Below are 20,598 nucleotides of genomic sequence, written 5' to 3'. Positions count from 1 at the left end.
ATCATATTTACCCATTGTTATCAAGTTAGTATGAAGTGGGTCTATTTTGGACCCTGTACTATTACAAATTAATAGACAGTTCTTGTTATGAGATATAAGATGATATAATCCACACTATATGATATACCCCAAGAAGTGCTACAAGTATATTACATGTGAAAATGTGTATTCATGGACTTTCCACCAAGTTTCGAAACTTGCTAAAACATTTATTAGCAAAGTTATAAAGATGTACTTATGGATGATTATATTCCTATATGAATTTGGGGGAAATCTTTTTAAATTTTTTTTGTTATAGCTTTTGGACTTCTTGGATCAGCATCCGTTTTCATTTACTCCTCTAATTCAGAGATCACTGGAATTTTCTGTAAGCTATGTATTTACGGAAGTTGGTGAAGGCATTACATTTGAACGATTCATTGTCCAATGCATGAATCTTATTAAGATGATTGTCAAAAATTATGCTTACAAGCCATCCAAAAATTTTGAAGGTAATGCTTTACTGGTAGTTTTAGTTCTTTTCATTTCCTTATTTCAATCTAACTGAAGTAATCGCTATTTTTATGTGATTTTTTTTGAAACTGATTTTTTTAAGTCTGAAAAATAAAATATTGCTGGGACATAAAATAGAGATAAGGATTAGAGTCTTTAATATGTGAATGCTAGCTTTTAAAAACCATGCAATGCATTTAGTAGATTGTCTTTTGTAGTATAGTAGAAGATCGATTGAAGCCTAGGGACTTGAAGAATTAAGTACTGCTGTCACCACTGCAGCTCATGTTGTGGGCTGTATTCATTTGTATAGTTAAAAGTTTTCTCTGACTTTATCTAAAGTGAGATTGCTTCTAGGCGGGGTTAAATTGTTTGTTATATTATTTGGAATTCATTCATGTGCATTTGTACTGAGATAAATGAGGAAGTCTTGTAGGAGAGAGAGAGAGACGTATATAAGTCAGTCCCTTCAATATAGTGTGATGATATAGTATGGTAATGTACAAGCTATAGCAGTAAGATAGAAGCAATACTGATGTGTGTGTGGCATGAATAAGGAAAGAGTGTCTTTGAGATTGGTCCATGATAAAGGTGAAAATTTGTTCAAGACTATATCTTTTCTCTCAAGAGTGTAGTATTTTTAAATTTATTTAAGTTACATAATCCAACTTGGGTAGAATGTTTGTCTGTATAATTAACTTGGAAATTTTATTTTTCTAGATAGCAGTCCTGAAACTCTTGAAGCTCATAAGATTAAGATGGCATTCTTTACATATCCTACTTTGACAGAGATATGTAGAAGATTAGTCTCGCATTATTTTCTGTTAACTGATGAAGAACTGACAATGTGGGAGGAAGACCCAGAAGGCTTTAGTAAGAACGAGTTTTCAGTTTTTGCCTGGCTTTTCTCCCCCTTCCATAAATAGATATCATCTATTTTAATGATAAGTATCATAACATTATATTTTAATAATGCACTTTTGATCTGAGAATTTTGATTTTTAAAAATTAACTTACTGGGGCTGGCCCCATGGCTTAGCAGTTAAGTGCACGCGCTCTGCTACTGGTGGCCCGGGTTCGGATCCTGGGCGCACACAGATGCACCGCTTGTCCGGCCATGCTGAGGTAGCATCCCACATAACAGCAACTAGAAGAATGTGCAGCTGGCACACACAACTATCTACTGGGGCTTTGGGGAGAAAAGGAAAAACAAAGGAGGAGGATTGGCAATAGGTGTTAGCTCGGGGCCAGTCTTCCTCAGCAAAAAGAGGAGGATTGGCATGGATGTTAGCTCAGGGCTGATCTTCCTCACAAAAAAAAAAAATTATCATCCTCTCTTTGTTAGCCATTGGAATAAACTGAGAAGCAGAAAGTGAGTAGCTTGTTCAAATATGTAGAATTTTCTCCAGAAAGAGACCTTTTTAATTTTTAGATGTTCATATGAATATGTCAACTGATGTAAAACAAATACAAAATTAACTGCTTGTCTCTGTTATCAGGTCTGTTTCTACTTTGTGATTCATTCCATTTTATTTTTTTATTTGTAGAAATTTTTTCAGAAAGAAATTTTGGAGATGAAAATTTCTGAATTGCTGAATGGGTTACCTATTTAAATTTTAATTTCAAATTAATTTTTGGGTGGTTCAAATGTTTTTACAGGAGATCTTTTTATTTTTTTGAATTTTAGTAGTAGATAGAATAATTCTGTCCGGGCCCTTGCTACAGAAAATCAAGGAATTATGTGCCTAATAGAGTGCCTATGTGTGTATAAAGTGCCTGTATGTGAATCACTTCGGCCATGGTCAGACGTAGATAGATTTTAGCCTCTACTCGTCCCTTTGGCTGGGTGACCTTGCGTAGTTATACATATATGTTTCCTAATGTTTGAAGAATGCCTTAAACATTTTGGAAGATTTAGCTTCCCCTTATTTTTGTCATTTAAAAATAATTTTAGTTCATTTAGAAAATACAGCGCTACACTGTACTGTGTCCTTTTTTGTTTTTGCTTTTCTCTTAGCCAAAAATCTTATGTTTCATATTGCTTTCTTTATGCAGTATATATAATATTGTAACATGAAACACTGAATCCTTAGATTTTTAAAAGTCCCTGAAGTATTTCACTTTAAATTTAGGAAATTTATGGAAAATGGGATTAATCATTTTAACTTGTAAAACATGATTATTGTATTGAAATGAAATGTGTCTCAGGATTATAGTTAGAGTGTATCAAGTGATATCAGATACGTGACAGGTACTTGGAGCTTTCCTTTACACAGAATTAGTGGGAATGCTTATGGATGTAAGCACTTGATAGGTGACTGTGATATCCACACATCTGAGCTGTGGCTGATAGTAAAGAAATCTGTGTAAGGCCTTGTGTTCCCGAGGATTTGCTTTCAGTGTTATGTTTAAAACAATTCACAGAAATGTTATGCTGATATTATTTAAAATCTTTGTTTTCCAAGCTAAGATTTTGGAAACATCATTATTCATTTCTTGGGAGTGTCATTTGTCATATTTTTAATTGCAGCAGTGGAAGAAACAGGAGGAGATTCTTGGAAATACAGTTTGAGGGTAAGTATTAATTGAAAGAAAAATTGATAGGGAAAAGTGTAATACTTCTATAACTTGTAGAAAATGATCCTCTGTTGAAGATTCCAAGCATTAAGTTAGATAGGAAACCATCTATAATTGCAAGAATCTATATTTGAGAGGAAACTACTTACCTAAATTGTGAACTTTAATCTGAAAATTTTTTTTGTTAAATTGAGGGTTTACAAACTGGATTTTTCTTCATTTTGTAGTCAAATTGATGGGTAAACAATTGTAATTGCACAAATAGAAGATGTTCTTAAAAGTGAAAGCTACCTCTTTTTGGCTAGAATGATTTTATTTTCCCTCCTAAGTATTTCAGTGATTCTAAAGTTGCTTTTGATATATTATTTCTCTTACCACCTACTGTGATTCTCAGAGATCAGCCCATTGCTTTTATAGAATGCTTTTTACACATGTTTATTGATATGATCAACATTTGAGGAAGATTTATCAAATGTGGTCTTTGAACTGTTCTTTTTGTGGAGACTGGTGTTTACATAATTTGCCATTATTTTTCTAAAAATGTGTCCTAATGTTTTTAGTTTCGTAAGTTTACATAGAAAACCAGAGACGTAAATCAGAGAAATTATTAATGCTTTAAAATTTTTTAAAAAATTCACTGCTCTAATTTTTTAAAACTTTCTCTTATAGAAAACTTCAAATATATTAAAAAATAGAATAATATGATGAGTCCCTCTGTATCCAAAACCTAGTTTATCAGTTATCAACTCATGGCTAGTCTTGTTTCATATAAGCACACCTCTCCCCACCCCCCCACCCCCCCAACTTGGATGATTTTGAAGTAAATATCTGAGATGATGTATTTCATCATTACATATTTCAGTATGTATATCTATAAGATTCCTTTTTAAACATAAAGCAGAATAGCTTCAAAATTTAATGATAATTTCTTTATATAATGAAATATCTAGTGATTCAGTACTTTTAAGAACCAAAATGACTCATCCTTTTTCTGTAGCTAACACTGATTTCTGTTACTGTTTGTGTCCATTAGAAGAAATGCTACTCTATGTGGTGAATGGAATACATGAGTTACTATTGTTACTTATTATGTCATTGCTAAGAAGATATGTACTTTTTAACATATTAATTCCTGGACAGCCGGTCATTTATAGTACTGAATCTATAAATGAATGTGGCTAGAGATTCCTTTTTTAATTTAAAGAATTATTAAAAATATAAATAGTTTTCTCTCTGTAGTTTTATATTTTTTAATGCATAATGCCAAATAATTGGAATAGTGAAATAAACTTTCTATATATTATGAATTAAATTATTATAATTTGATTTTATTTCCCACTATGTTTACAAAAAATAGTATTCTACTTTTTTAAAAAAACATCAAGAATTGGAAACATTTGCAGAGTTTTAGGATTTTAAGAATGAATATTCTTTGCTTTGTTGTAGAATTAATCAGTATAATATACTGTTGTCTTCATTAGAAATTTGTGATTTTTTTTCCCTCCAGCCTTGCACTGAAGTACTATTTATAGATATATTCCATGAATATAATCAGACTCTTACTCCTGTACTTCTAGAAATGATGCAAACACTTCAAGGTGAGGTATATTTTGTGATACTTTGATTCATCTATTAATTAATGTTCAATTAAAGTAGTTTGAGTGCCTGCTATGTGCAGTGCACTGTTGTCTAGGTCATATATTAGATATGAATTTGAGAAAGACAGAATAGAATGTGTTCTTTTCTGAAGGGGTGGCCTTCAGGATAGAGAACAAGAATGGGCAATTGACAAAAGAAGGCCTTGAGATAGGCGGTGAATGTGCGAGTTAGATTTTGCTATTGTAAACATGCGAGCAGCCTAAGCAGAAGAGTGGGCAGTCAAGTATATTGCTTGGGGAAACAGTGTGTCTGGAGAATGTTGTGGGAAGTAGTAGGAGAAGAGGTGAGATTATTAGCCTCAGAATGGTGGCAGTGGGAATGGAAAGAAGATGATGGATTTAAGAGAGAATGATGAAGTGAAATGTTTAGCACTTTATCATCGCACTCTGTATACAAGTAATTAATTACTTAACTATTAACTGTGATTTTATCATTTCTGACCTTTCTGCTATACTGCATCTTCCAGGGAGGGGCCAGTGATCACATCCGTTCTGTTCACATTATTCCCAGTCCCTGGCACACTCAGTAACTATTTGTTGATTGATTGACTTTTGGCAACTAATTGACTATGCTGGGCCAGGGAAAGTGATCAAAGATAATCCTGAACTTTAAAGTCTTAATGACAGGAAAAACAGTTATTAGTAGTGGTTGGAGGTAGAGGTATACTTTTGGAGTGTATGTATAAGGAGCCTTGGGAGAAGAAAAGAGGTTCAAAGACAGAACCTGAGACTTCCACCTTTAGGGATATGAGGAGGTGAAGGCCCTGCAAAAAAAGTCAGGTTAGAAACTGTCCCAGAGATATAAAGAGAGAGGTATGGAGGTGAATCCTGGAGAAGAGCATGTTGTCAGAATCCACTGCTACAAGAGATGGAAGGCAGTGGAATCTTCAGACAGTAGATTATTTGATTGGTTGGGGCAGGAATCACATTTTAAGGGATCAAGGATTGAGTAGGCGGTGACGTAAGGAAATAACAGCAAGAGAATCTCCTGTGGGGAAGGAGATTCCTGATGTGGTTTGTAGTGTTAGAGGGTAGCTCACTTTTTAGGCTTTTGTTCTCTCAAAAGCCTAATAGAGTGTTGCTGCTTAAATTATAAACCAAGGGAAAAAGTGAGCTATCAGTCAAGTTTTACTGTGTTAGTTTTTAAAGATAATTTGAGTGTTAATTGTATTTTTGTATGGGTTGATTTCTAGTGCACAGCTAAATTTCTTAATGCAGGATTATAGATTCTTAAATTTGGTAATACATATATTGCTTAAGTTACCTTATTTGTTGAGTTTAGAACATTATTTCTTTTTTCTTCCTGTCCATTTATTTTTTTAAATCACTATAGGAAAGTTGATAACCTATTTAGGTTACACTCTGATAATTTGCTGTATAGTGGTAAGGTTTTCAGTGATTTGGGAGTTTAGTTAGTTTTCTTTCTGGAGCAATTTGCTTATTTAGGGCTGTACTTACTTTACATTATTAGACTAGTGAGCTTAGAATTCATATTTAAAAGCAGAAAAATGCTTTGATAAGCTTAGTAGAAATCTTTCTATTCTAAAGAAATACACTTTTTAAGTAAACTGTGTTTTCGTGTCTTAATCATGGTGTTCTCCTTTCTGGATAGTAGTGCGGAGACGGCCAACTTTTTATTCTAAAGTTTCCATATTACATAATGGCTATCACTTTTCTGTTTGCACTTTTCATTTTGTTGTCACCCTTTAATATATTTTCATAACTTGGTTTTTTTTTTTATGTTTAGAACTTCTTGTATGAATTGCCTATTCTTGTTCTTTTTTTTTTTTTTCCTGTTGTGGGATTCATCTTTTTATTTTTTAAGAATTTTCTTTTATAATCAGGGTATAGTATAATAGTTAGCAATTTGTGACATTTTTTATGTAGTGTTGTTTGACATAATAGTTTTCAAATATGTTATAATGATTTTTAAAACTGTAATATGGCTTTACATGTTGCATTTGTATTTTCTAATGGTGATAATAACATAACTTAGACTTTCCCTTTATACCTATATATGTATTTAATATCACAGAATATATTGTACTTAACTGAATTCAGAAACTAACAAACTGAGTTTAAATAAAATATCTTTTGAAAACTAGTTTTATTTACCTTTACTGATACTTATTTTTTCAGGGCCCACTAATGTGGAAGACATGAATGCACTGTTAATCAAAGATGCTGGTATGTTAAACTAAAGTGGTTTAGAAACATTTATTTCTTCAGTAGATGGTCTGTCTGTTTTGTGGCAGGTGTTATGCTGGGAGAGTTGGGATACAGGGGTACCTAAAATACAGGAACTATCTGGTGAGGGAGATACCTGAGTAAGCAGACAACTGATTATAACAGTACCAGTTGATTAATGCTAAAATAGATGATAATCAAGTAGTACTGTGGAAACCACAAGGTAGTTTTGGTGTGCCCAGGGAAAGGCTCCTAAAGAAGTGTCGTATGAGAACACAAGGATAAGTGGGAGTTAGCAAGGGAAGGGGGTGGTGCAGGAAGAGGGTTCCGGGCAGAAGAAGCAATATGTACAAAAACTTGAAGGGAAGAGGAGCAAGCACAGTTAAGTTGTGAACTGGAGTATTTTCTTTTTCTTTCCTTTTTTTTTTTTTTGGTGAGGAAGATCAGCCCTGAGCTAACATCCATGCTAATCCTCCTCTTTTTGCTGAGGAAGACTGGCTCTGAGCTGACATCTATTGCCAATCCTACTCCTTTTTTTTCCCCCAAAGCCCCAGTAGATGGTTGTATGTCATAGTTGCACATCCTTCTAGTTGCTGTATATGGGACGCGGCCTCAGCCTGGCCAGAGAAGCGGTGCGTCTGTGCGCTCCCGGGATCCGAACCCGGGCCGCCAGTAGCGGAGCGCGTGCGCTTAACCGCTAAGCCACGGGGCCGGCCCTGAACTGGAGTATTTTAGATTAATTGGAACATAGAGCTCAAGGGGTTGTGGTGACAGATGAGGCTGGAGCGAGGGTAAGTAGGGACCAGATCATAAAATACTGCATCCATTTGAAAGCAGGTGTTATTTTATAATTTTTATAATTTGACTTGAATATTTTTAAATGAATGTAATTTTCTGTTTGAAAGCACTAAGGAGTATTTAGGAAAAACATAGAATGAAGTAACTTAATGTTTCTAAAATATCATTTAAATAATTTCCCTGGATTACATGTTGTAGATTTCCCTTTATTAAGATGTTACATGTTTCAAAGCACTCCCTAAGGCCTAATTTCTTATGTAAGGATGCTTAGCTTTTGGTCCAGTATCTGAAATTAAAATTTTTTTTTCTCAAATCTTTTTCTTAGTGTATAATGCTGTTGGATTAGCAGCTTATGAGCTGTTTGACAGTGTTGATTTTGATCAGTGGTTTAAAAACCAACTTCTTCCAGAATTACAAGTCATTCACAATAGGTAAGTACAAAACTCTCTGTTTATTATGCACTTATTTTACCTTGTTGATAAAAGACATTAGAATTGCTTAAAATTAAAAAAAAGTCATAGTATGGCTTAGCTGATAGTGTCTAGTGTAGAAAGGAATAAGACTTGTGACTCTATAACTGAAAAGTAAGCAAAACTGTTTGTTGTTATGTTATTTTACTTCAAATGTGAATTGTGACATGTATGAAGTATTTGATGTTAGGTAAGATAGTTTGCAGTGGGAAATTTTATGCAAAGGCAAGGGAAGATGGAGGTCTTTGAATTATAGAAAGAAAATGTGCAAAAGAAAGCCAACTGGAGACTTAGCAGGGGCTAGTCTTGGTGTCAGAAGTAGCCTAACCGAAGTAACATCCACGAAAGCTGACTGCCTTGGGATCACACAAAGCATACTGCAAGTCTTTCGGGAGAGGGTAGAGTAGACTGTAGAGACACCATGGCGAAAAGCATTTGGACACACTTTAGGCTCATGTTGAGGTGCCTAATTCAATAGTGCAGATCTGACATTTTGTCACACTCTTGCCCAATTCTTATGTTTCATATACATTTAAGTACTTGCCTAATATTTTAATTTTAGGTAGTGAATTAGTAAAATGGAAAGGAAAAGATCTTTCGTAGTTTTTATAAATTTTTTCGTAGTTTAAAGTAGAGATTTAAAAAATTGCAAGACTTTTTTCTTGTTTTGAATTGTGCAGTTCTGTTGATTTGTTTCTGTAGATGTGGTGCCTATAAGAATGGCCAGCATAGAGTCATAGATGAGCTAACATTTCTTGACTACATTAATGCATGAATAGAAGGCCATCCATATATGGATCATTTAATAAATATTTAGAGCCATAAAATTTTAGAGCTAGAGATGTTTTAAAAGTAATTTTGACCAGTAAGTAGCTATTTTATCCATTCATTTATTCAGTTATTCAATCATTTATTTGATCAACAAATATTTTCAACACTTGGAATTTGCTATGTTCTGTAGAGCCCGTGATGAATGAGATGGACTGTGCTTCTGCCTTCAGGGAGCTAGTGAGCTTTTGACAGAGAGAAAGCCTTCAGTAGGGAGACAGACGTATTGTTTTATTGTCCTTAAACCCTAGAGGCTATTTAGTCTACACCTATGCTATCTAGTACAGCACCTAGGACATATGGCTGTTGAGTACTTGAAATATACTTAGTGCAACTGAGGAAATGGCTTTAATTCTAACTAACTAAAATTTAAGTTTAAAAACTAAGGCAGTGTAAAATATGTATTGATTACACATTGAAAAGATAATATTTTGGATATATTGAGATAAATATTATTAAAATTTCACCTGTTTCTTTTTACTTATTTTAATATGGGTACTAACAAATGTAAAATTGCGAATTTGGTTTGCATTATATTTCTTTTGGACAGAGCTGATATAGACTGGTATTTCTCAAACTTTAATGTGCATATGAATCACCTGGTGATCTTGTTAAAATACAGATTCTTTGGGTCAGATTGTGTGATTCTGTCACACTTCCAGGATAATGGTGCTACTGGTCCGGGGACCACACTTTGAGGAGCAAACTGACCCCTAATCTTAACTGCCCAGAAGTGACTGTGATTTTGGAATTTGACCTCTCTGAGCTTCATTCTCTTTGTCTGAAATAGAATGTTGAATGTGGTAATCCCAAAGATGTCCGTCTAAAATTGATGGTTTTGTGGTTCCTTCATTTACTCTACACAAGTCTGGTTTATTTTTACATCTGTGACTTTGTTCAAATAATCCTTATCCCTTGAAATGGCATTTTTTCAATTTTCTGCCCAAAATACTGTTTATCTTCGAGGCTGTTCAAATCCCATCTCCCTCTGTCCACTCTTCTCTCTTCTTTTTCTGAAATCCTAGTAACTTTGTGTTCTTTAATTGTCTTAGGTGTGTTATAAACTTTTCGAGGGCAGGGAATACTCACACACATTTTTTGCAACTTGAATGAACGGTTCTTTCTATGTACTTGATCATTTTATGAGATTGTAATTTTCTAAAAAATGTGGTATATTTGTTAGCTTATTTCTTTTATACCCAGAAATAAATAACATCTTGCCACTAAAATTTATAAAATATCAGGAAGAGACTTGGTGGGTAGAATTCTTGGACACAATTGTTTATATCTTTGTCGTTTTTCTCCTTGCCTAAAGAACCTTCATTTCCTTTAGCAAAGACCATAGAAAAAGAAATGTATGTACGTGTTACTGCAAATGTTTTATAACTTTTAAAATATAAATCATTTTTGATAATCTGAGTCACATTGTAATTGGATACCTTTTTCAAAATTAGAGCCGCTAGCTGAAATCAGTGTAAATTTATATGAATATTTTATAAAAGTCTAGAAATCTCTCACAATGTTCCAAAAATAATCTTTATGAGATTAACAGAATTGGAATTGGAAAGTTGAATATAGGGACTCTTTTATTATTTTTGGGGCCTCCCTGCCTTAGGGTTTGAGACATTAGCTAGTTATATCTGTTTGGATTAACTGTTTTTGGTTATCTAGGAACAGAAATAGACTTGGTTTTTATGTACATATCTATGTTACAGTTCTGAAATACAAAATAATCAGATTTACAATATATCTGCCTAAGAATTTTCAGTTTTTTAGATCAGAACTTTATTGTTAGTATTTATATTGTGGTACATTTAGAAGTAGCTTTTAAACTTTCATACGAAAAATGTAGATTGCTTTCTTACTACATTTTAGATTTAAAGACTTTATTTATTTATATTTTCCCCCAAAGCCCCAGTAGATAGTCGTATGTCATAGCTGCACATCCTTCTAGTTGCTGTATGTGGGACTCAGCCTCAGGATGGACGGAGAAGTGGTGCCTCGGTGCGCGCCCGGGATCCGAACCCGGGCCGCCAGCATCGGAGCGCGCGCACCTAACCACCAAGCCATGGGGCCGGCCCTACATTTTAGATTTAAATGATGAAATATACTAAGTGAAATAGACTTCTTCAAATATTTAACATTTTAATTTCATGATTTTTTCCATCTAGGTATAAACCATTGCGACGCAGGGTGATTTGGCTCATCGGTCAGTGGATTTCTGTGAAATTCAAGTCTGACTTAAGACCCATGTTATATGAGGCAATTTGTAACTTGCTTCAAGATCAAGACTTAGTGGTATGTTGCTTAAATGTCTTAAAAAAGTTATTTTGATAAGTTTAACCTATGTTAAACTTCAAATTCAGATGTGGTTTATGTTTTTCTTTACAACATTGGTGGCCTTTAACTGCTGCACTTATTCCTTGGTGAGCGTTTTGATTTGAGGAAAGAAAGTCCTATTATTTACCTTTCCCTTCACTAGTCATTGAAAAAAAATTTAACCAAACTCTGCTATTCTAAAATCATTTATAATTTTTTAGTAACAATAAAAGAAAACAGTTTTTTAAAATACTTTTGTAGCTTACGTATTCTTTTTCTTATTCAGGATAGAATTTGTCATTCTTACATTTGAGATAGCACATAATCTATTTCACCCATTGTATTGATTCGTCCCTTGTCTCTCATTTTTGAGAGTTTTTTGTTTAGCCTTTGAAATTGTTTCTTTTAGGATTTTTTCTTTATGTATAGTGTTCACATAATATTCTTGATTTTGTGTTAGTGAAAACTTGATAATGGCTACTTTGTTGCTTTATTTTCCTTCAAAGCAGTAGGTTTGCTGCTTTATTTTATAGTTCAGTTACTCAAAGAGGTTTTTTTAAGAAGTGTAAAATATTGTGTAAAATATTTTTTTCCCCACTAGTGCTTTATTTTATGCCTAAGTGAATATATTCATGACTTAATATACATTTTCTTTGTCTTAGACTTAGATTTGACTCCAGCATCCTCTTTAAAAAAGTGAATCTAATTGTCTTTTTTCTGAGTTTCAAATTATTTTTTAGATAAAATTAAGTGATTTTTTTCCCTCTAAACTCTGCTAAGGATCTCATTTAATCATTTCTTACTACATCCTCTTTTTAAAAAATTTTGAACCCACCTGATTACTCTGTGTGGCTTGGGCCATAATTTTCTCATTTTTACATGTGTGCCATGGTAATATAAACTACTTTTAATGTTTTAAGGAAAACATAATTAGAAAGGTAAATCTATTATGGGAACATGGTACCTTCCAAAGGCAAATAGAACTGATCTTTGGATTTTCTACTTAAATATTATCTACTTTGTGTAAATAATTGAAAATTTACTCTAAATATCATTCTGTAATTATTAAATAATTTAAACATGAGAAGTTACAAGGAAATTCAGTTTTAATTTACCATGTTTAAATTCTTAGAAGTTCATTAATAAAACCTAACTGTTTCTAAGCTTACTATTTGCTGAAATTAATTTACTTTTGTAATAGCTTTAGAATAAAGCATTTCTAAGATTTTAATTTTTGTTTTCCTAGTTGGAAATATTATTTGCTATTCTGTCAGGGGTATCAGAGAATACATTAAATGCTTTATGAAAGTGTTACAAAAGATGTAAATTTCAATTACGTTTTCTTTGGGAGAAAGTGAAATTTCTTGGATCTTACATTTGTTTTTTAATGAGTCTATTAAAAGAGAAATGAAGAGAAAAATGAGTTATTTAGGTCAGCATTTTAAAAGGAGAACATTAATTCTATCACATATCAACAAGAATTATTGGAGAACAAGGGTTTCATGGCCAGGTAAGTTTGGAAAACACTCTACTAAATATTCAAATAGTCCCCTTTACTATAGGACTGATGAGAACCTTTAAAATGTACATTTGCCTTGTGACTCTTCAAGATGACAATACATTAATATCCAAGGAATACACTTTGAGGAAATGTTGCTGTAGGTTCAGCTTTTCCCCTTTTCCTGTACATCTTCTGGTGGCTGCATCTCATGTTTACATCTTGTACAGTTGTTTTATCCTGCCACAATTCTTTTATTACTTCTTAAGAAGACAGTGTTTAGTAAGGCACTAAATCAATGTTGCCTACTTTGGCCCCCCCCCCCCCCTTTTTAAAGTACATTTAAGATCAAGAGTATATAAGATATACTGCTTTAATTTCAACCTGTGAAAAATGCTGGTTAATGAAATGTAGGAAAATACCTTGTACACACATACATATATGCAAGTGTACAAACATACACATATGTACAAACATGGGCATTTATATGTGGCATTACATGGGCATTTATATATATATATATATATACACACACACGCCCACGCCCACCCCCCATACACACACGTACATGAATCTAAATCTTCTCTGGCTTTCAGAATCTACATTCTCTTACTTGAGTGCTGCTTTTATGGAGTTGGGATAGATTTAATCCTGAGCTACTGTAGTTGCCTGTGTGGCTTCTACTCTTACAGCCATGTTGTTTCCAAGACTGGGTATGACAGAGTAGAAATGGTGCAGCAACTGGAGAAAGCAACTTCTCCAGTTAGTGTAGGACTCCATAAATTTTATTATATTGGAAGCTGCTGGGTAGAGTACATCTCTATCTCTGCTAGTTGCATGACAGTTTAACATTATTGTTTGATCTGGGGGAATATAATGCAGATTGAGTGAAATTTTTTTGGTTTATTTGAAAGACTAACTTTTCCTCAGTGTTTAGCAGTTTGACTTATTAGTGTGAGATATCCAAATTTTATAAACTAAAAGTTGATCTAGGCATGAGCAAGCATTTGTAATGTTGCAGTATTTGGAAACATTTTGTAATAAATGCTGGGGAAATTTGATTAGGTTTAAGGTAACTACTGCTTTGAAATTTTTTACTTTTAAGCTTATTTCTAACTCATCTTTCAAAAAGGGAGGCTTTTAATTTTTTACTTTTTAAAAGTTAAAAATTATATCACGGAAAGAGAAAAATTCAGTGACTAACATAACAAACACCTGTGGGCTTACCACCCAGTTTTCCATATTTCTATTGTAATAATTTTCCATATATATTTCAAATATTTTATTAAAGAAATAAAACATTACACCTGCAGAATCTCTCTCTTTCGACTCTCATTCTGTTATCTTTTTGTTGAGCAGAGGTTTTTAGTTTTTGTGCAGATTTATTGGTTTACTTTTTCTATTTTGTTCTTTCTCTTTCTTGTTTAATCTGTTTTCTTTACCCTTGGTTCTTTATTCCATCCAGAATTTATTTTTGAACATGGTGTGAAGATTCCATTTTTTATTGTTTTTTTAATAAGGACAACAATGCTACAATGCTTCATTGAAAAATCCATTAAAAAAAGTATCTTTGACATGCTCTGCTCCGTCCCTCTTAGAACATGTTACTTAGCAGATATAGGGCTTTTGGCACCTTTCAAGTTTGAGTGCTACTATCACAGTGTAAACAGAATGACAAAATTTTGGGTGACGAACCTTCTTTTCCTAGGACCCTAGATGATTCTTTAACTAGAATGTTTGATTTATGTACTGGGCTTCTTTAGGTTGTAAGATTTCTGAGCCAATTATATTTTTCAATTTTGGAAATTACAAGGAAGTTTCAAAGGAGTTTTCCTTAGGTTGCTTATGCAACCTTCAATAAAACAAGCACTAAGCTGCTTAAAAATTAACATGTGTACTCTTTCAACCTGTGAGAGGCTGTATAAAACGTAAATTGTGGTACAACCAGAAGATTTATAGTTTAGGGGTGGGGTGTGCTGTGATTGTTGTCTGTCAAGCAAAGAAATTGCCATCTTCATGGGCAGATGGACTACTAGCTTTAGTGTGTGGAATTGCCTTCAGTGCTATGGGCTGACTGTGGAAGTGGGCAGGCATTAGGCTAGCCCAAGTGTAGAACTACATCAACATCGTGACCGTTATCCCAAGGCTCATTCTCATTGACGCTGGGCATGGAAGTGTCTGATGACTCTTACCTTTATAGCAGTCTTCTTTGGAAGTAGTGTTGACCTGTGGTTTCTTCTCGTTCATTCCCTTGTTACTCTAATGCTTTCTGGGATTCTTCCAACGTTTCTGATACCTTGATGGCACTTGTTTGCCTCAGTATGGAATTAGCTTGTTATCTTTTCAGGAGTTTTCTGAGGTTTCAGCTGGAGGTATAGGTTAGACTCACAGGCTGAGTTTACAGTCTGGATCCCATTCTGGATACTTAGGGTTTCATTCTCCTTCAGGAGGTCTGGATTTATTCTGTGAAAAGTCACCTTTCGAGTCTTGTTAAAGGAAGATTTTTGTTTTATTTTCTTGCATTTATTTATGAAGTATTTATTGAACAATTAGTATCCTAAGAATTGTGTTAGACTCTCTTCTATCAATCTCCTGTCACATTCCCTAGCTCTTCATTCTATAAATTCAGGTTCTGATTTTTTTTCACCATTACTTATGAATTGCTGCAAAATTCATTCTGTGGAAGCGATGTGGTAAATATTTCTTATTTCTTTTATAGCTCAGGAAGAGGTAGTTTTATTCTTATTTGTCATATTTTAAGTGCACCTCTGTTTTCTTAAACTCTGTGTGCTTTTTGTTTTCCCTTATGATCTGGCTTCCTATTCTTGTAGTTAATCTAGAGAGGAGGCAAGTCATCTCAATCCATTTTATCTTTTTCTCTGCATGTAATACTGCACAGACTTGCCTTTGTTAGGAGGGAAAACAGCTAGTTTTTGTTCAAGTGTCTCTTTTGTTTCCTATACTTATTTGCATAGATGTCATGCTTATGGGTCAAGTGTGTCTCTGATTCTTTTTTTTTCTGGTTCTTTTGCAGAGGAAAATTGAGAGATTTAAGGATTAGTCTGCTGGCAATTTGATTTCCTTTTTGGGGGCTTTCATGTCTTGATGTTTGTGAATTAAGTTATTAACACAGTGCCAGTTGTATGCCTCACACTGAACTAAATGCTGACAATTTAAAGATGACTAGACATAGTCCATGTCCGTCCTGTTCTTATGCTTTTCAAGTTAGCTGTTTTTATTAATAATTATTTAATAGCTGGGTGTTTTTTTCCCCCTTCTGGATTGTAAACTTTCTAAGGGCAAGGGTAGGTGTGTCTTACTCAGCTTTTTTTCTACAGCACCCGCCACAATGCCTGGGAGATAATAGTTCCTTATTGAATATTTTTAATCACATGAGTATACCGTCTTATCATTAGGCCATTTCATAGTAGAACACTTGGCATAGTGCTTTGCATGTATTAGTCTGCAAATTTGTTAAATCATTTAAAAATCTGGAAGTGTTCACATTACCTTTAAAGGCAATGAATAAAAAGGAAATGGCAGGTGAGAAAACATCTGCACTATAGGGTCTTGGAATCTGTGGATTTGGCAGTGGAGTACTTAGCATTTGGTGAACATGCCTAATCAGCATGTCAGGTCATCAGAAGCTCCTGTAAAATGATTAAAACTGTTTCTTTGTGAAAAATGGCTGCAAAGACAAAACCAGTTGCTGTTACAGGTCTGGAAAGTGTAGCATCTAAGAAAGTAATGGCTCTTAGCCAGGAAATAAAAGTTTTAGGTATATTGTTTTACAAAGTGGAATATAGAGTTTAGTTATGGCTTGAGTTCGTGTTATTTTATGTGGAAACTATGAGTGTGGAAGCCCGTGCCAATGTAGCTGATCAAGTCACAGGTAAAACTTGAAAGAAAATAAGGAGATTATGCTGTCATGATATGATTTGCCCAGGTAACATGCTGACATACAGAGAAAATAGGATTTGGGGAGGTCAAGAGCTTGTGCAAACCTTTCTATATTTGTGAACTTTGGGATTTAGAAAATCTCAGACTATATCTTTTGGATATTTCAAAGATTACCTGTTCAGTTACGGATGGGAATTTCTCTTCTTTTTTTTTTTGTTTTTTTTTTTGTGAGGAGATCAGCCCTGTGCTAACATCTGCCAATCCTCCTCTTTTTTTGCTGAGGAAGACTGGCCCTGGGCTAACATCAGTGCCCATCTTCCTCCACTTTATATGGGACACCGCCACAGCATGGCTTGCCAGGCGATGCATCAGTGCGCGCCCGGGATCCGAACCGGCGAACCCCGGGCCACCGCAGCAGAGCGCGCGCACCTAACCACCAGCGCCACTGGGCCAGCCCCGAATTTGTGTTCTTTTGACTCCTTCCTCTTCTTCCTTCTTTTCTTCTCGCTCACTCTTCACTTATATATCTTACAGCTTCCCCAACCCCACTCTCTTTTCCTGCTTCTCCTCTCTGGTTCTCAACCTTCCCTTTCCCTCTGGCATCACCTTCACACTGTTCTCTCTCAGTCCCATGCTCTCCCCAAAATTAGGGCAAATTATTTTTTTCCGGGAAGCACCCTCTGGATTAAAGCCACCTTAAGCAAATTGTGGGAAACTGAGTAGGGTGGGAATAGACACTACTTTACTTTTTCTTTTTAGCCCTTGCTGAATAAGGAGAGTGTCTTTTTATTTCTAGATGTTAATATGCTGTGTAACTTTAATATTAACAAGAGTAAAGAAAGTGATTTGGAATAAATTTTTTGCCATTTGATATTAAGGATGTTTAGTAGCTTTAGAATGATTCAGAATTCATGATGTATTTTCTTTTAGGTTCGTATTGAAACAGCTACAACTCTGAAGTTAAATATCCTTAAAAATGTTTTTAAATACTTCATTGCGAAGAATCTTAACACCACTTTCAAATTGTTAATTATTTTGTGAATTTATGAGATGGTTTAAAATGTAATTTTTGGTTGGTTTATTATATTTGGTTTTTATATATTTTATTCTGATAAATCTCATGTATTCTCAGTATTCCTTAACTGCCCTTCACCTGTTGATGATTTTGAGTTTAGAACAGATCAATTTCTACCGGTAAGAATATTTATTTCTAGGTTTTATAACAGTTTCGGCTTATGTCTTTTGAATATTGTGTTATTTTATAGCTGAAATTATTTATATCTGTTATTTATTAAACCTGAATTTAAAAGTATATTAGATTATTTTTGAAGTAATTACTTTTATTGTTAACTTTTATTTGAAACAGTTTAATTTTCCTCTGCTTGTTTTTGTTTAGCTATCTTGTCATCTGTTTTGGAATTGACTGCTAAACTTTTTTTGTTTTTCCTCAAAATTATAAAACATCTAGTCACTTCATTTCGTGTGTGTCTGTTACTTTTACTCCTCTGTTGTTTGTGTATATATGTCTATCCTACACTGGATTGCATATTACTTGAAAAGCAGAATACCAAGTCTTATCTTTTTATTCTTCACTTAACCCCCAGCACCCAGCATGGTGTTTTTACATTATTGGTACTTAGTAAGCATTTGTTAAATATGTTAATAAGACTGGGGAGGCAGTATTTCTTCTTAAGAGGACTAGGCAAGACGAAAGTTCTTGATAAAATATCTACATTTCTTGTGGGAGTCATAGATGAGGAAGCTTGTAGAGCCAAGATTTTTCTTTAATAAAAGAATCACTAAGTATTTTTGGATGAAAAAAATATGTTTTAGGAATCTATGTAAAAATGAACCAAATATCTGAAAGGACAAATGAATGTTTTATGTATCTGGCATCTTACTATAATATAATCCTATAATTCCTATTATAACTTGTGTAATGTAGGAGTTAAAAGCTAGGATATTTGTTTTCTATTTCCTAATAAGAAGTAGTCTGTCATTCTTAGAATTAGAAGTATTTATCTACAGAAATTCATATCTCCAGCAAATGTTAGGGGCCACATCAGACGGCTGGTGTGTGAGTGCCGTAGCTGGCGTTCCGTTTGCTTTCATGAGCAGACCTTGCGCAACAGCAGGCGTGTGTGGAGGAGCAGTGCCGAGGCGCGGGCAATGGTTTCGTCAGCAGTTTAAAATCTAAACACAAAACGTTTAGACACAGCTTTCCTCTGAAGACATTATTCAGTTGGTGGATGAATTAAATTCTAAAATGGACATGTTTAGCAGCAATAAAGGAAAAAAATCACTGTCCTAAATATTGGCAGCTTGAACAATTTGAAGTTGTTTAGGTTAGTTGCTATGGTTTTGGCTGTTTGTCTTTTATTGTTTTGACATTATGATTTAATTTTATTTCTTATTTCTGTCCGTGTGTAAAGGTCTTTACATTTCTATTTTGAACCTTTTTTTTCTTTTTATCTGCAGTATTTGGAAACCATGTTCACACTACTTTTTCAGTTACTGCAGCAAGTTACAGAATGTGACACAAAGATGCATGTTTTACATGTTCTTTCTTGTGTGATTGAAAGAGTCAACATGCAGGTAATTTTGTTGTAAAACATGAAAGTAAATGTCAGAGAGGTAAGTAGAGTATATGTGGAATTCATTAATCTTTGCTTTATCTATATTGTTTATTTTTATTTTTATTTAAATTTTTTTAATTTTTTTTTCCCCCAAAGCCCCAGTAGATAGTATATGTCATAGTTGCACATCCTTCTAGTTGCTGTATGTGGGACGCGGCCTCAGCGTGGCCAGAGAAGCGGTGCGTCAGTGCGCGCCCGGGATACGAACCCGGGCCACCAGCATCGGAGCGCACGCACTTAACCGCTAAGCCATGGGGCCAGCCCTATCTATGTTGTTTAAAAGTTAAAACATTCATTAAAGTGCTTCTAACTTATAGGTTGTCATTTTGGTTATGTATTATTCAAAATTGGCATTTATACTCGAGTTGTTAAAAAATGACAAGAAAATTAAAGTTAAAACATTGGATCAGCAATGTAGAGGTGTTTAGAAAGCAGAATGTTTTTTTTGTGGGGAAGATTGGCCCTGAGCTAACATCTGTTGCCAGTCTTCTTCTTTTCGCTTGAGGAAGATTGTTGCTGAGCTAACATCTGTGCCCATCTTCCTCAATTTTGTATGTCGGATGCTGCGACAGCATGGCTTGACGATTGGTGTGTAGGTCTGTGCCCGGGATCTGAACTAGCAAACCCCGGCCGCCGAAGTGTAGCATGGGAACTTAACCAGTACACCACCAGACCGGCTCCTTAGAAAGCAGAATTTTATACCTCTTAGCAGATCCAGTTTATACTTAATAATACTTCTTAAAAATCAGTGTGAGTGTATAGCCACAAGTGTCTGTCAGCAAATGCGAATATTCACACAAATCTGTTATTTTTACCTTAAAAAAGTAAGTGTGTTTTGCAATTTAATCCACATTATATTCATGTTTGGCTTAATATTAAAATGATATGTAAAGTTCTTAACAGTTAAATTATTATTTAACAATTATTCAAGTTCCCCTGTCATTCCTAATGTTTATGAAAAATTGGTAATCCAGGAAAGCACCCTGCAATTATCCTGTAATTTCTTATATCCTAGTTCACCACTGCGTATTCTTGTTTGAAAAGCATTCAAGTAAATCTGTTGAAGTATTAGGGAAAGGTGACTGAGTTTGAATCCACAGACTTGGAGTCTTGGTCCTGGGTCTGTTGGTGAATTCCAGTGCCTTGAGCCTGTTTATTAATTCTAAAGCAGTTGATAAGAATTGCTATCAATTATTGAGTAAGGACAAGTTACCAACTTCTGTGCCACGTGATTT

At 34.3% G+C, this 20,598-nt stretch overlaps 1 protein-coding gene across 2 annotated transcripts in view; it reads left to right on the top strand.

The window, feature by feature from the left end:
• IPO11 (importin 11) overlaps positions 1-20,598 on the top strand; it is a 221,535-nt gene that overhangs the window by 54,716 nt on the left and 146,221 nt on the right. For both annotated transcript variants that reach the window (XM_058564010.1, XM_058564008.1), the window contains 10 exons: positions 299-491; positions 1,213-1,365; positions 3,023-3,066; positions 4,577-4,667; positions 6,867-6,914; positions 8,038-8,143; positions 11,182-11,308; positions 17,658-17,691; positions 17,881-17,921; positions 19,206-19,322. In XM_058564010.1, coding sequence (XP_058419993.1) covers positions 299-491; positions 1,213-1,365; positions 3,023-3,066; positions 4,577-4,667; positions 6,867-6,914; positions 8,038-8,143; positions 11,182-11,308; positions 17,658-17,691; positions 17,881-17,921; positions 19,206-19,322 — 954 coding nt within the window. The remainder of the gene's footprint in view (positions 1-298; positions 492-1,212; positions 1,366-3,022; positions 3,067-4,576; positions 4,668-6,866; positions 6,915-8,037; positions 8,144-11,181; positions 11,309-17,657; positions 17,692-17,880; positions 17,922-19,205; positions 19,323-20,598) is intronic.

The sequence above is a fragment of the Diceros bicornis genome, chromosome 20 (genome assembly GCF_020826845.1).
Source record: "Diceros bicornis minor isolate mBicDic1 chromosome 20, mDicBic1.mat.cur, whole genome shotgun sequence".
Lineage (NCBI taxonomy): Eukaryota > Metazoa > Chordata > Mammalia > Perissodactyla > Rhinocerotidae > Diceros > Diceros bicornis.
This window is presented reverse-complemented; position numbering and strand designations above follow the sequence as displayed.